Consider the following 13,642-nt stretch of genomic DNA (forward strand, 5'->3'; position numbering starts at 1 on the left):
AAGAAGATTCTTTATTCTTGAAAGCACTCACCTTTTGGTGTCCTAGAGAATTCTCTTCATAGACGCAAGCTAATGATTCCCAGGGATTTTAGGTATTTCACTCACTGTAGAAACTGACCCCAAACTATAAATTAATTGCATAGGTTTTTTTTTTCTCCCCCATAAATGTGTCTCTTAACAGATTAGTTCTCTGGTTAATGATTTTAGGTTACTGAAGTTGCTTTTTTGTCTGTTTGTTTGGCTTTTCTAGGACACCCTTGGGTCGTGCCAGAGCATGGTTACGATTGGCCCTCATGCAAAAGAAAATGGCTGATTATCTGCGCTGCTTGATAATTCAAAGAGATCTCCTAAGGTTAGTAAATATTATTTTTAGTAATTTTTGAAAGTTAAGTCTATTTTTTTGAATCAATTATTTTTCTGAATATCATTTGTATTGGAATATTAGCTTTAATACTATAGTCCTTTCCTTTTCTAGCAATACCTAGCCAAACATAGGTTCTTTCTTTTGCATTCTCAATAAAAAAAATTTAAACATGGATGTAAGGTCAAATAGGGAACCCTAAAGGAATATTAGATAAAATTCCATTTGTTTCTCTCCTTTTAAGGAGAAAGTCAGGAAAGCTAGATTCTGGTTTAGAGTTTTGATGCTTCTGTCATTATGTGATCCTGGGTAAGTCCTCAGAGCTTGGTTTTCTTCTCTTTTAATTAGGATGACACTTACAAGTAAATATAATTTCATAAGGATGGTTTGAGGATTAATTAGAAATCAGATAATTGAATAAAACATTTTACCTTTCTGGGAAAGGCTTTGGGCAGAGTTTTTAATATTCATCCTTTTTTGACGATCTGCTTTGATAGTAGTATTCAGTAGTTTTTCAGTAGCATTTTAGTAGTTTTCAGCCCTTCCTGTCATTTTCCTCCTCCATAAGTTTATGACTTGAAAAGTAATTTTTAATTTTTCAAAAGTTACTTATTTTTTTCAGAGTCTGAAAATGTGTTTCTCCAATTTGTCTAATATTGTACATGAATTGGCCAGATTTTAAATTCCATTGCTTAAAATGAATTGTGATTTGATTTTTGTTGAATTGGACAGTGAATTCTATGAATATCATGCCCTCATGATGGAAGAAGAAGGAGCAGTTATCGTTGGGCTTCTGGTGGGCCTGAATGTCATCGATGCTAATCTGTGTGTAAAGGGAGAGGACTTGGACTCACAGGTCAGTGGGAAATAATGTTCAGAATTGGGTCTGAGGATGGACAAACAGAATTAAGAAGATTTAGTTCAGATTCTGCCTCTATTTCAGTTTCCTTATCTATAAACATAAAGATGCTGATATCTGCCCTACAGAGTTGTTTGTGGGGCTTAAATGAGGACATGTGAAAAGACATTTGTGAACTTTAAAGCACCATAGAAACGTCAATTATTATTGTCATTTAAAGTTTTTTTAAGGACAAAATTGTGTGCATGTTAATAGAGCTTTCTGATAGAAATTGCTTATTATCTTAAAGATTTTATCATTCTCCCTATTTAAATAAAAATAATTTTATTTGCTCCAGGTTGGGGTAATCGATTTTTCTATGTATTTAAAGAATGAAGAGGATGTTGGAAATAAAGAAAGGTATGATCTTCATACGTGGTTTCACATTTATTGGTTTATTTTGTGATAAATCACAAATCTGTGTGTAAATCAGTAAAAATTCTCTGTGTAAATCAGTGCTAATTTAGCCATATGTATTAATAATGGGGGGTTTAGTGTCAATTTTGCAATAGATTTCCTGCCATTTTTCGTTTTCCCTTTTTAAAATAAATTTTATGAAGCCAAGTGGGAAACATCAGTTTAAAAAAAAGACCTGCTGTTCATTTCTTCCAATAACATGCTTATGTACACCCAAACCTCTCAAAAAGTGATACATTTGAGAGAAATTCTTCACCGAAGTACTCTGCTGGAGCAGCTTCAGTCTGACAGTACAGTCCTATGGAGCATCTTGAAAGCCTATGTTGAAGAGGACGTTTTCTTACAGATCAACCAGTGGGAGTGTTTCTTCTTATACCGTAGCTGGTGCAGCAAACCATTTGTTCAGCTAAGATTACTGTCATTTGGTGCTCGGCAGTGCCTGGCGTGTAGTAGTAAAAAGCATCACTAGGTAAAATGTTTGGTAATTGGTTGTTATGGAATGGACTAGGGAGTGTATCATTGTAGCAAGAGGTAGGGACTGTCAGTGGGACAGCCTGAGTGCACGATTGGTATCTTCTCAAGGCCAGGAGAGTGCAAGAAAGGCACCGTAAGCACTCTGGATGCACCTCCTTTAGTGAATTTATAGGCACACATGGACAAAAGTCACACTCTTTTGATAGGCATGGATGGACTGTGTTCAGCGTCATTCAGTGGAATATTACAGATCCATTTTAATATTTTATGTATTTATGCATTTGTGTATATATGCACGTTGGTAATTTGAGTATATATCTATTAAGCTCATTATCATATGATTACAGAATTGTCAGTTTTTATTATTTATAGAAAAATGATGCATCCTTATCACAGAATTCACAAAAGATATTGGTATAGTTCTGTCTAGATAGTGTGGTACATATTTTGCACACATTTCCATAAAAGCACTAAGTAACTCCTTCTCTGTGTTAGGAATGTTCAAATTGCTGCCATTTTGGATCAGAAGAATTATGTTGAAGAATTAAATAGACAACTGAAGTAAGTATTTATGGATACTCAAATAGATTTTTTAAATAGTACTTTAGACCTTTTTCTGGTCAGCTTTGTTAAGAGGAAGTATCATAGGATTTATTTAAAATAAATAAAAATTTACTGGAGACAAGATTCATTTTCAGCAGAGAATTGGAAGGGAACAGTGGAGAGTTTTGTTTTTCATAAAAGAAATCTATGTATTTTCCTATAAATCTTGAGACAAACAAAAGAACTTGGGGAATTATTGATAAGATTTTGATAATTTAGAAAGCAATTTTTCCCTCTGCTCTGAATCTCAAAACTGTGTAGTTCATGCTCAAGTGAGGAACATCACCTAGGACCTTCTACCTCAAAACCTTTATTCCTCCCTAGCAGCTTGAGAATGGGAGAAGACCAGATTTGGGATTCTGAAATATGTATGGTAACAGTCTTGTCAGACACAGTCCAAAGATTAGTACTTGACAGGAGGAGAAGCAGAGGCTTTCCTTCCCCAGATGGAGTTGGCAGGAGAATCTGTCTGACAAGGGCTTTTTACTTCTTTCATTATTTTAAGAAACAGATGACAGATGTAATAAGATGCATTTTCACTATTGACATTATAAATATGTAGAGCTGTTTCCAAATGCATCCCTTATATTTATGTACATGGTTTATTCCACAAACATTAAGGCACCTGTTTTGTACAGAACACTGTGCCAGAAGTTAGGATAGACACCCTGTTAATTTGTGGTCTCATGGAGCTTACAGTGTAGGAGGGGAATGTGACCTACACATAGGTTGTTGTAATATATAATACTACATGACAAATGCCCTTGAGAAATGTATAGCATGCCCGTGTTCAGAAGGAAATGGTCATTAATGACCCTGGGGAGATCAGAGAAGACTTCCTGGAGGAGGTGGCATTTGATTTGGACTTTAAACGATAGGCAAGGATTCAGCATGTAAAGAAGGGAAGGAAAGGCTTTTGGAGGCTAAGCAGTATTGCAAGTAAAACTGGGGAGATTGATCAATGAAAGCATGTTTGAGGAATAAAGAACAGTTCATTGTGTCCTGGCATACAGTGAGGGCAGTGATACGGGAGAAAGCCAGAAAGGTAAGGGACCCCCCACCGTGTGTGAGCCCTTGAATGCCCGGTAGAACATTGGTTCAGGTCAGAGGACAGTGTTGAAGTCCAGATGCTGTTGTGAATCCTTACCTACGATCTGTTGAAGAGTGATGGGACCTTAGTTTGGGGTGACTAGGATCTGAAGCTTTTCTTTTACTAGTGAGACTGTTGAAAGATTTGTCAAACCTTCTTTGAACCCCTTCTGTGTAACATTTCATTAGAGGTAAGTTGGAATCCTAGCAAAAAGGAGGTGTGAAGCTAAAAATTGAAAATAAAAGCCACGATATTTCAGTCTTTTAAGTGCATATTAAGAAAAGTACAAGTGGGTTCTGTTAACATTTTCTGGATCCATAATTGGCTTCTCATTTTCTACAGACCAGCTGGGTTCCTGATGCTTAGAGATTTCAGGACACTTTGCATCCATATTTCCTAAACCCAGGGTTACTTTGGAAGGGCCTCTGAGTGTTAAAAAGATCTGTAGAGGAACCAAAGCAGACATAGGATTTAAGATGACCATTCATACATTCTTCATGGAACCACTGTTTAGAATTAAAAAGTAGAAATGCAAATTCTTGCCCAAATATTTTGAATATAATTCTGCTACTAAAAGTATGACTTCGGGCAAGTCATCTGACCTAGCTGGGACTCTGTTTCTTCAGTAATAAAAAGAGGGGGACATTGAATTAAATGATGTCTTAGGTTCCTTCCAGTTCTAACTCCTATGGTTCAACCATAGTTACTCAAATATGAACCATCTTTTGTATTTTAATAGCATTTACTAATATCTGAGTCTGCCCTATTCAGAATTTATAGAATACAGTTTTACATTGATACCAGTTGCAGATAATGTCACCTAAAAGGGGGGATAGGCATGAAACAACAAGAAACTCTAGACAAGATTGTAATGCTGTAGAGTTACTGCTCCCCCACTGAAACAAGAGATGAAATCAGGATCCAAGGAAATAAAGCATCTCCCAAACTATGGTCTGGGCTGAGAAGTTGGCTCCTGCCAGCCAGTGGGTTTGTCATAATACATGCGTTTACCTCTGTGAGTTTGTTGTAATTTTAAATGATAATTTATTTCTTTATTACTTTCAGCAGCACAGTCAGCAGCCTCCATTCAAGAGTTGATTCATTAGAAAAGTCAAACACTAGACTGATTGAAGAGGTATTGACATACAGTAACGTGTAACTTGAATATTTCATAGGCCTGGTGAATAATATGATCCTTCTGATTATAAGTATAAACTTTATGTAAACCCTTATAGAAGCTGCATTATGTGTTATCTGTGATAGAGGTAGCTGTTGTGAAATACCTGGGAACCAGGCTCCTTGTTAGGCTGCTTGACTCTGAGATGCTTTAGTAGGTCAGCTGGGGGGTGGGGTGGGATTAGGTCCTCAGGAGGAAACTTTGGGACATTGTAAATAAAGCACTAAACCCTCCAACCATTAGCTTATGCTCAATTAGTACTTAAACTCCGATTTAGCTAGTTGTTTGTTTATAGGCATACTATCCTAATAAAATAGATTTGTCCGCCTTAGTCTAGCCAAAGACTTGATTCACAAGCATTATTGTACAGTTACTTCCCCCTGTTGTTACCAAAATGACCCATGTGGTATTTTGTATTAGTGGGTGTTCTGGGCTAATTAGAGAGGGAAAATGAATCAAACCCAGGTCTCTGATTCAGTAGTTTGAAGAAAAACTCCTTAGCCAACAAAACGGTCCTTTACCCACAATTATGGAGGTCATAGGAATCGTAAAGATAGAAAGAAGTATACTTAGTGCCATAGAAGTTATTTTCCACTTAAAATTTGTTCTTACCTGGAATCTGATTTTTTTGAGTTGACCTAGATTTTTCAGGTCTTAGATTAGTGAGCCCAAGATAATTTGACTGATTGTGCTTAAGTGCTCATCCTAATCGTATTTTTATTGGTAAATCCCTGAAGGAGTAACATCAGAGAAAAACTATTTTATGTAATACTACTACTACTACTACTAATAATAATCCCTAATACTTCTGACTCTTGGGCCTCTTGAGAAATTTCAGTGTAAAGTTCCTCAAATGAAATTTTCATAAATTGAATTACTCAGTAAAGAACTCTTGATTGGAGAGACTCATTTTTTGAGCCCCTCTGTAGTGCAGAAATATGCCTGGTGGTAATTGTGCTCTGGCCCCAAAGACTTGCTATGCAAACTCCCATTCATTCGTTGATACTAATGTGAGCTGTCTCAGAATCAGGGGGTCGACAGGCCTGATGTTTGCTCTCTGTCTCTTGTTCTCCCTTGTTCCTCCCCTTAAATTGATGCTGTGAACATTTGTATTGAGGTTTTGAGTAAGGAGTCTTCTCAGTTATAAACATGTTTGGCAATGAACCTGCTAAGGCAAGTCCTGGTGTTTCTCAGAGTGGCCTTTGTATATTTACCAGATATTTTGCCACTTGTCATATATATTATCAGCTAAATGCATAGAAGAAGTAAGGACTCTAAAAGAAAAGAGCAAATGTTTAAAATCACTCCTTTAGTTTGAATTTGATTTAAGAGTAGGAGATACCTTTTCATTAGATTGGTGACGGCAGCGGCTCCTTCGTGTCCCTTCTTGCCAGGGTAGAAAGTTTGGAGGGCCGAGGGTGAGGTGAATGCAAAGAGGGGTTCAAAGGAGGCAGGTGCCTTTGAAGGGCGAGCTGGGAGTGACAGTGTGCAGAGACCCTTGATTTTAGAGTCAGGGGACCTGGGTTTGAATCCTGACAGTGGTCATTTACTGCCTAATTGAGTGTGGATAGTCCCATGACCCCTCGTGGTTGGACTAGGCTCCTGGGGTCCCTGCCAATACTCAGTCTGGGGCAGATGAACCTTATTACCCAAGTGACTGTCTGAGCCTCAGTTGCCTTATCTGTAAAAAGAAAGCTGGACTAGGTCATCTTTAATGTCCCTTCAAGCTTTAATCATGTGATCCTGTGATTTTATATATAGAACTATAAGACCCTCATTTGAAGATTTTCTTTTTCCCTAGCTTATATTTCTGAACATAACTTTTTGAGGATAGGGAGAGGTGCGTAGAGCACATGGATAAATCTTATGCAGGGTAAAGAAATTTTAAAAGATTTTAGTAATGATTTTAAATGACTAATTAATAAAAAAAAGATGTTTATGTTCTCTCTTCTCGTCCCTTTCTCTTCATATTCAGTTAGCAATAGCAAAGAACAATATCATTAAACTGCAAGAAGAAAATCATCAGTTACGCAGTGAGAATAAGCTGATTTTAATGAAAACCCAACAACATTTAGAGGTGCGTATGAAGTGCTTTACTTTTTGAAATTCAGCTTTGAATTCTCCCCTTTGAACTTAGACCTTCCCCTAGCGGAGAGAGCAAGAAAAGCAGAACATTCCTGCTCTGACCATGTCCAGAAAAGCATACCTCAGTGTGCACTCTGAATCTGAACCTGCCCCTTCTTTGTCTGCAGGTTTTTCTTCACCATGTTTTATCAAGAGTTCTCAGGAATTATGGTTTTCGTTGCATTGATCAGAGTTCCCAGGTCTTTCAAAGTAGTTTGTCTTTGCAATATTGTTGTTCCTGTGTAAATTATTTTCCTGGTTCTGCTCACTTTATTCTGCATCAGTTCTGAGGTTTCTCTGAAACCATCCCTTCCTCATTTCCCACAGCACAATGGCATTCCATCACATTCATGTGACATAAGTTGTCCAGCTGGCTGGGCATCTCCTCAGTTTCCAGTTCTTTGCCACTAGGAAAAGAGCTGCTATAAATATTTGTGTTCATGGGGTCCCTGTGCTCTTTCTTTGACTCAGGGTATAGGCCTAGTAGAGTTATCATTGGGTCAAAGGGTGAGCATGTTTTAATAGCTTTGGGAGCATATTTCCAAATTGCTTTTAAAATTGGTAGACCACTTCACAGCTTGCTCAGTAATGCATTAATATATCTGTTTTTCCACATCCCCTGTAGCATTTGTGATTTTCCTTTTTTTCCAATCTAGCCTAACTGATAGGTATGATTTAGAATCACAATCAGAACTTCCTATTCATATCTTTTGACCATTTGTTGATTAGGGAATGACTCCTATTTTTATTAATTTGCCTCAGTTCTCTATCTAGCTCAGAAATGAGACTTTCATCAGAGAAACTTACTGCAAAAATTTTCCCCCAATTTTCTGCTTTTCTTTTAACTTTAGCTTTATTGGTTTTGTTTGTGCAAAACCTTTTTAATTTCATGTAATCAAAATTGTCAGTTTTACCTCCTGTGAACCTCTCTCTCTCTTGTTTGATCATACATACTTCCCCTATCCATAGATCCAACAGGTAATTTCTTCTGTGCTCCTCTAATTTGTTTATGATGTCACCCTTTTATGTCTAAATCATGTACCCGTTTGGAGCTTATCTTAGTATATGATGTGAGATGTTGGTCTATACCTAGTTTCTTCCAAACAACTGCATTTTTCCCAATAGTTTTTGTAAAATAGTGATTTCTTCCCCAAATTGCTGGGATCTTTGCTTCTGTATATTGTTCCACTGACACATCTGTCTGTTTCTTAGCCAGGACCAATTTGTTTTGATGATCACAGCTCTGGAGTATAGTTTGAAATCTTGTACATGAGATATTTGCCAGTGGATTAGTTGTCTGGTATTTCTGGGCCTGTCTTGTATCAGAATGAATTTATCTATGTTCTTGTGGTGATGGATGTGGAATTGTATGCTTTGGTAATCTTCCTAGGTTACCAAAGTGGATGTGGAGACTGAGCTTCAGACATACAAGCAGTCTCGTCAGGGCCTGGATGAGATGTACAATGAAGCCCGCAGACAGCTCCGAGAAGAGTCCCAGTTACGACAGGTGAGCACCGTGATGCTGAATTAGGAGAGACGTTGGGAAGAGGAAGGCTTGAGCACCACTCGGACACTAGGACGTTTTTACAGCAGATTCATTTTCTGATGTGTTTCCCTCTCCTAGGGCCCTACCTTGTAACAAACATGGTCAGCCAGTCTTGATATAGATGGTGACTGTCTGACAGTGTATGCCTGTTCTACATTTGTAGCCTCCCCCATTTCTACCAAGGGGAGGGAAGGATGACCCAGGATCAAATGAATAATATTTATACAGCACTTTATAACCTGAGGTTGTCGGAGAAACACCACCATCATGATTATTATCCATCTTTTGGGATGAAGATTTGTTCCGCTCTTTTCCCTATATGTAACTTCCTTTGTTTTTATTGAATATTAACCTTGTTTGAAGATTTAATGCTGAAAGCAATTCCTCTCTATTCATCTTTGCCTTAAAAACCAACAGAAAACTAATTAGTCACTTACTTTGTGTACCAGGCTAAGTTCTAGAAAAGATAAAAAGATTAAATAAGACGTGGCCCTGCCCTCACTGAGCTGATCTAGAATAGGGATAGGATGTATACAGTATGTAAGCAATATATGTGATGATAAGTATATAAGAAAAATGCAAGTCTACAGCAAGAGGGGGTAGCCCAAAGAGTGATGGATTTGAAGGCCCAAGACCTCCTCCCAGGTACTGCTATGCCTGTAACCTTGGGCTTAGTCACTGAAACTCCTTGGGCCTCCCTCTGCCCAGTGGTAAAATGAGTCTCCAAAGCCCCATTGACCTCTAAATTGTGTGTGTGCTCCAATTTCAGGATGTGGAGAATGAGCTTATGGTACAAGTTAGCATGAAACATGAAATCGAGCTCGCCATGAAGTTGCTGGAAAAAGACATCCATGAGAAACAAGATACTCTCATAGGCCTTCGCCAACAGCTGGAGGATGTTAAAGCAATTAACATAGAGATGTATCAGAAGCTGCAGGTAAAGACCCTTGCTCACAGGCGGAGGTCTGGGGAGGCATCCGCGGGCAGCGGCCACCTCCCGGGGTGGAGGCATCCGCGGGCAGCGGCCACCTCCCGGGGTAGAGGCATCCGCGGGCAGCGGCCACCTCCCGGGGTGGACCCTGGAAGCCAGAGTCTCTGAGTGTGGGGTCTGGAGTCAGTAAGGCCTGCCTTCCCTTTCCTCTGGGCCTCTGGGACTCTGGGCCAGGAGCTGGCCTCTGGTGGCTTCCATTTCCTCATCTGTGCACTGGGAATAATCATAATTGCACTTGCTGCACAGGGTTGTTGGAAGGATCAAAGGTAACAGAGGTAAAGTGCTTTGCAAACCTTAAAGCTCTGTATGAACCCTCGCTCTCACTATTATCATTATTATTATTTTGCTTTTTTTGGGGGAGAGGGCAGGGCAGTTGGGATTAAGTGACTTGCCCAAGGTCATACGCCCAGTAAGTGTTAAGTGTCTGAGGTCGGAAGCGGATTTGAACTCAGGTCTTCCTGACTCCAGGGCTGGTGCTCTATTCACTGCGCCACCTAGCGGTTCCTTGCTTTCATTATTATTACAGAGAAGAAGTGTGATTTTAACTACGTGGCAGTAACAAGGGAATCCTTTTAGGCATTAATGACCGCTCTCTGTTTACTCTGCAGTAGGGAAGACCAGAATGGTTCAAACTGAACCCATACAAGCAAAATCTCAATCCCAACATGAGAGTGGCTTCTTTGGTTCCTGTGATGCTGTAGCCTGCTGGCCTTCTCTGTTCTGATCAGATGCTTGTCTGCAGCCTTTATTTTTTTATACTTTGTATTATTATTATTATTTGTTTTTTGGAGGGCAATTGGGTTTGAGTAACTTTCCCAAGGTCACACGGCTAGGTGTTTTGTTTGTGTGCGTTAAGTGTCTGAGGCCGGATCCGAACTCAGGTCCTCCTGACTCCAGTACTTACTGCGCCACCTAGCCGCCCCCCCCCTTTTTTTTATACTTTATATACTTTTCATATTTTACTTTATTGACCCTTTTACTTTGCTTTAAATGCCGCTGTACTTCAGAAGACTTGCATGCCAAAGCAATTAAAATCTAACTCAGATGAAGAAGGAGGATGCACACTTACCTTGAGACAGCAGTGAAGGAAAATCATATTGCCTGAGCTGTTTTTGTTTTTCTTTTTTTGCCCATCAATATATCGAATGATTAGTAACACTGCTTCTTGTGGTGGAGAGTAACGTTACTAAAAATCTGAGTGAATTTACTCAGTCAGTGAACAGTCTGGCAAAAACCAGACATGCTAAATGTTAGGATTTAGTCATCCCTGCCTCATTGCAGCGTTAATGTTTTCAACCAGGGCTCAGAAGAGGGCGTGAAAGAAAAGAACGAGATCATCGGCCGACTGGAGGAGAAGACCAGCAAAATCACGGCTGCCATGAAGCGGCTGGAGCAAAGGTAGGGCATCCACAGCATTTGCTGCTCATTCGTCCCTGGCGCTTGTTCCCCCCGACTGCACTCTGCACCCTGCAGCCTGCCACCTGCCACGCCACCAGAGCTGCCTTCGCAGCAGAGTGTTGGGTGGAGGACCTGTTTGGAAGAAACTGGCAGGATGTTTACCTCTGGTTTTTGTTGTTTGGAGATAGTTGCCTTGTAGGGGAAAAACCAAGGGTACAACGAGCTCTCTCTGACTTGAACACATCTTGCCTGCCATCTCCACTGTCTCTTCTCATGTACCTGTCTAGAAACAGGCGTTCCGAGTAGTAGGTCTCTGAGGTGTGTTTTTTCCTGCTCGTTCCCTCATCTGTAAAATGGGGGTTTGAATAAGACGGTCTCTTAGGGCCCTTTGAGCACCTCCCACACTGGGCGCAGCAGATGCCGCTACTTATTGCTCAGGTGCCGGGGGTCGATTCTGAGGTACGTTTGGCCTACAAACATGCCAGCTTTTACATCCAAGTATGTAAAACCATTTGGAGTATTTAACATAGTGAGAGAAAAAGATGCTTAAAGACAGTAAAGCAGTATCCAGCTAGGTCAGGTGTAGCCAGGGTTTGGTTAGATTTAATCATTTGTAGGTGGGATTTTTCATTTTTATTGTTGGACAATGTAACAGACCTCCATTACCCTGTCACACTGGTGTCAGCATATGTCTCACCATTGCTTTCTTTGAATCTACCAATGAAAAACATAACTGTTTAAAGCTTTATTGACATGAATATTCTTTTATTGACATCCTCTTTCCTTTCTTCTTTTTTCTTTTCTCTTTTGTTTTGTTTCTTTTATCCCAATTTTTACATTTTGGACATTTTTATTACTTCTCTCTTGCCTTTGATTTCCGTCCATCCCATCCTGAAGTGATAAAGATTTATTAACTCAAACTAGGACTATTGCAATGTCATTTGTGAAGTGTGCCAGCAGTGACACGCAGCCCCAGTACAAACTGGTCAAAGATATATCTTTCTGAAGCCGCCTCATGCCTGTTGCATCTAAACATTCTAAAGGGGTGTTCGCATTTGTACAGCTTGTTAAATATAAAAGAAAATGATGTGATGAAAGGCTACAGAAGGGTGTTAGGAAGCCTGGACTCTCTTTGCTGTGGTAATGCACCGCCATCAATGAGCGAGTGGATTTGGATCCCCCCAAACTTCACCGCGCCTGGACTAATTCTGAGTATTGAGCCATTGCAGGTCAGGGTTATCAAACACAGCCTTCTTATCTTCCAGCTACTTTTTAATGTAAAGTATAAAATTGTTTAAAATTAAATTAACCTTTGTTTCCACATTGCGCTGACACAGATTTCTTTTTCCTTTGGCACCCTCTTTCCCTTATGGCTGTACCCTGATTTTTACAGCATTTCAGACATCAGTTTGTTACATGCACCTTGCCTGTCTTTGTGCTTGAGTATCTTTCCTGTTTGCTACTTCAGTTAAGCCTTCTTGGACAGCAGCACAATACTAAGTCTTGCCTTGCTGGGCCTGACCAAACAAAAATCCCCTTAAACCTTCTAGGGAAGCTATGGGGAGTTTACAAGTTCCTGAATTTGTATTTTGTTTTAGCCTTCAAAGACATAAATTCAATGATGATTTCCCTTCCATCTTCACTTGGGGAAATAGTAGCTTCTACAGAAGCCTAAGGGAAATAACCTATTTCTGTGACTCCAAAGTTGAAGTCGCGAAAGAAAATTGACCAGCTAGAACGTGACGCATTAGACATCGATTGCTATTGCACCTACTTTCCCATTAGAGTCACATATTTTTCGGGATTATTTTGGAGAGCTGGTGTTTTAAGAAGAAACCATCAGCTTCAAACCTGTAAAACCAGATCTTTAAAAATTTCTCATGTCAGAAGCTGTGAGGGAACAGAACAGAAAAAGCAAGCACAGGCTGTGAAAAAAGATAAGACTCCGAAGTGGGAAAGCAAGGGCCCAAACACGTAAGAAAAGAACCATGACAAACAGGATATTCTTGTCTAGTCACTTTTAGTTCATTTGGTGGTGGGAGCGTGTGGCCTAGGGAGCCATGGTGCTGGCTACCGCAGAAATTTTCTTAAATTAAAAAAACAACCCCCCCCACACACACACACACAAAAGCCAACAGCACATAACCATTCCGTAAGGGCAGGGAGAAGGCTGCAGCACACTCTTGCAGTCGGTTGCGAGCATGGCTCTCTGTTCTTGGCCTCCTCTGTTACACGGTGGCCCCTGTATCTCCTACAGCACGTGGCCCGTGGCAGCTTCTTTGCTTAATTAGTGCTGATATTGGAGGGGCTGTACGTGGCAGTTTTTTAAAAGGCAGTAATGCACATCCTTTGTAATCTAGACTAAACTCATGTAAGTGATAAAAGTTGTACTGCTTTGCATTGTTAATCCAAAACAAGAAATAAAGTAAATCTGAAGACTGTGTCCTGGGTGTATTATACGGCATAATGGAAATCATGGAAGCCATTTTTAGGCATTGTATGGCTCTTTCTCATTTGAGTTTGTAAGTTTCCCCCAGACTTTGTTTTTGTTTAGAAATGTTTC

At 39.8% G+C, this 13,642-nt stretch overlaps 1 protein-coding gene across 3 annotated transcripts in view; it reads left to right on the forward strand.

Annotated features, from left to right (window-relative positions):
• The window catches only part of RUFY2 (RUN and FYVE domain containing 2), a 44,200-nt gene that overhangs the window by 14,777 nt on the left and 15,781 nt on the right, over positions 1 to 13,642 (forward strand). Inside the window, exons 4-13 of one of the 3 annotated variants that reach the window (XM_069071490.1) lie at positions 251 to 352; positions 1,094 to 1,217; positions 1,558 to 1,619; positions 2,646 to 2,711; positions 4,909 to 4,978; positions 6,996 to 7,097; positions 8,535 to 8,651; positions 9,460 to 9,627; positions 10,982 to 11,079; positions 11,977 to 13,520. In XM_069071490.1, the coding sequence (XP_068927591.1) occupies positions 251 to 352; positions 1,094 to 1,217; positions 1,558 to 1,619; positions 2,646 to 2,711; positions 4,909 to 4,978; positions 6,996 to 7,097; positions 8,535 to 8,651; positions 9,460 to 9,627; positions 10,982 to 11,079; positions 11,977 to 12,085 (1,018 nt within the window). In that variant the 3' untranslated portion in view covers positions 12,086 to 13,520. Of the gene's footprint in view, positions 1 to 250; positions 353 to 1,093; positions 1,218 to 1,557; positions 1,620 to 2,645; positions 2,712 to 4,908; positions 4,979 to 6,995; positions 7,098 to 8,534; positions 8,652 to 9,459; positions 9,628 to 10,981; positions 11,080 to 11,976; positions 13,521 to 13,642 lie in introns of those variants that run through there. The other 2 variants (XM_069071488.1, XM_069071489.1) reach the window with 2 other exon arrangements.

Source organism: Petaurus breviceps, unplaced genomic scaffold (genome assembly GCF_028583685.1).
Source record: "Petaurus breviceps papuanus isolate PSGF00001 unplaced genomic scaffold, PetGlider_PUasm1.0 90825, whole genome shotgun sequence".
Classification (NCBI taxonomy): domain Eukaryota; kingdom Metazoa; phylum Chordata; class Mammalia; order Diprotodontia; family Petauridae; genus Petaurus; species Petaurus breviceps.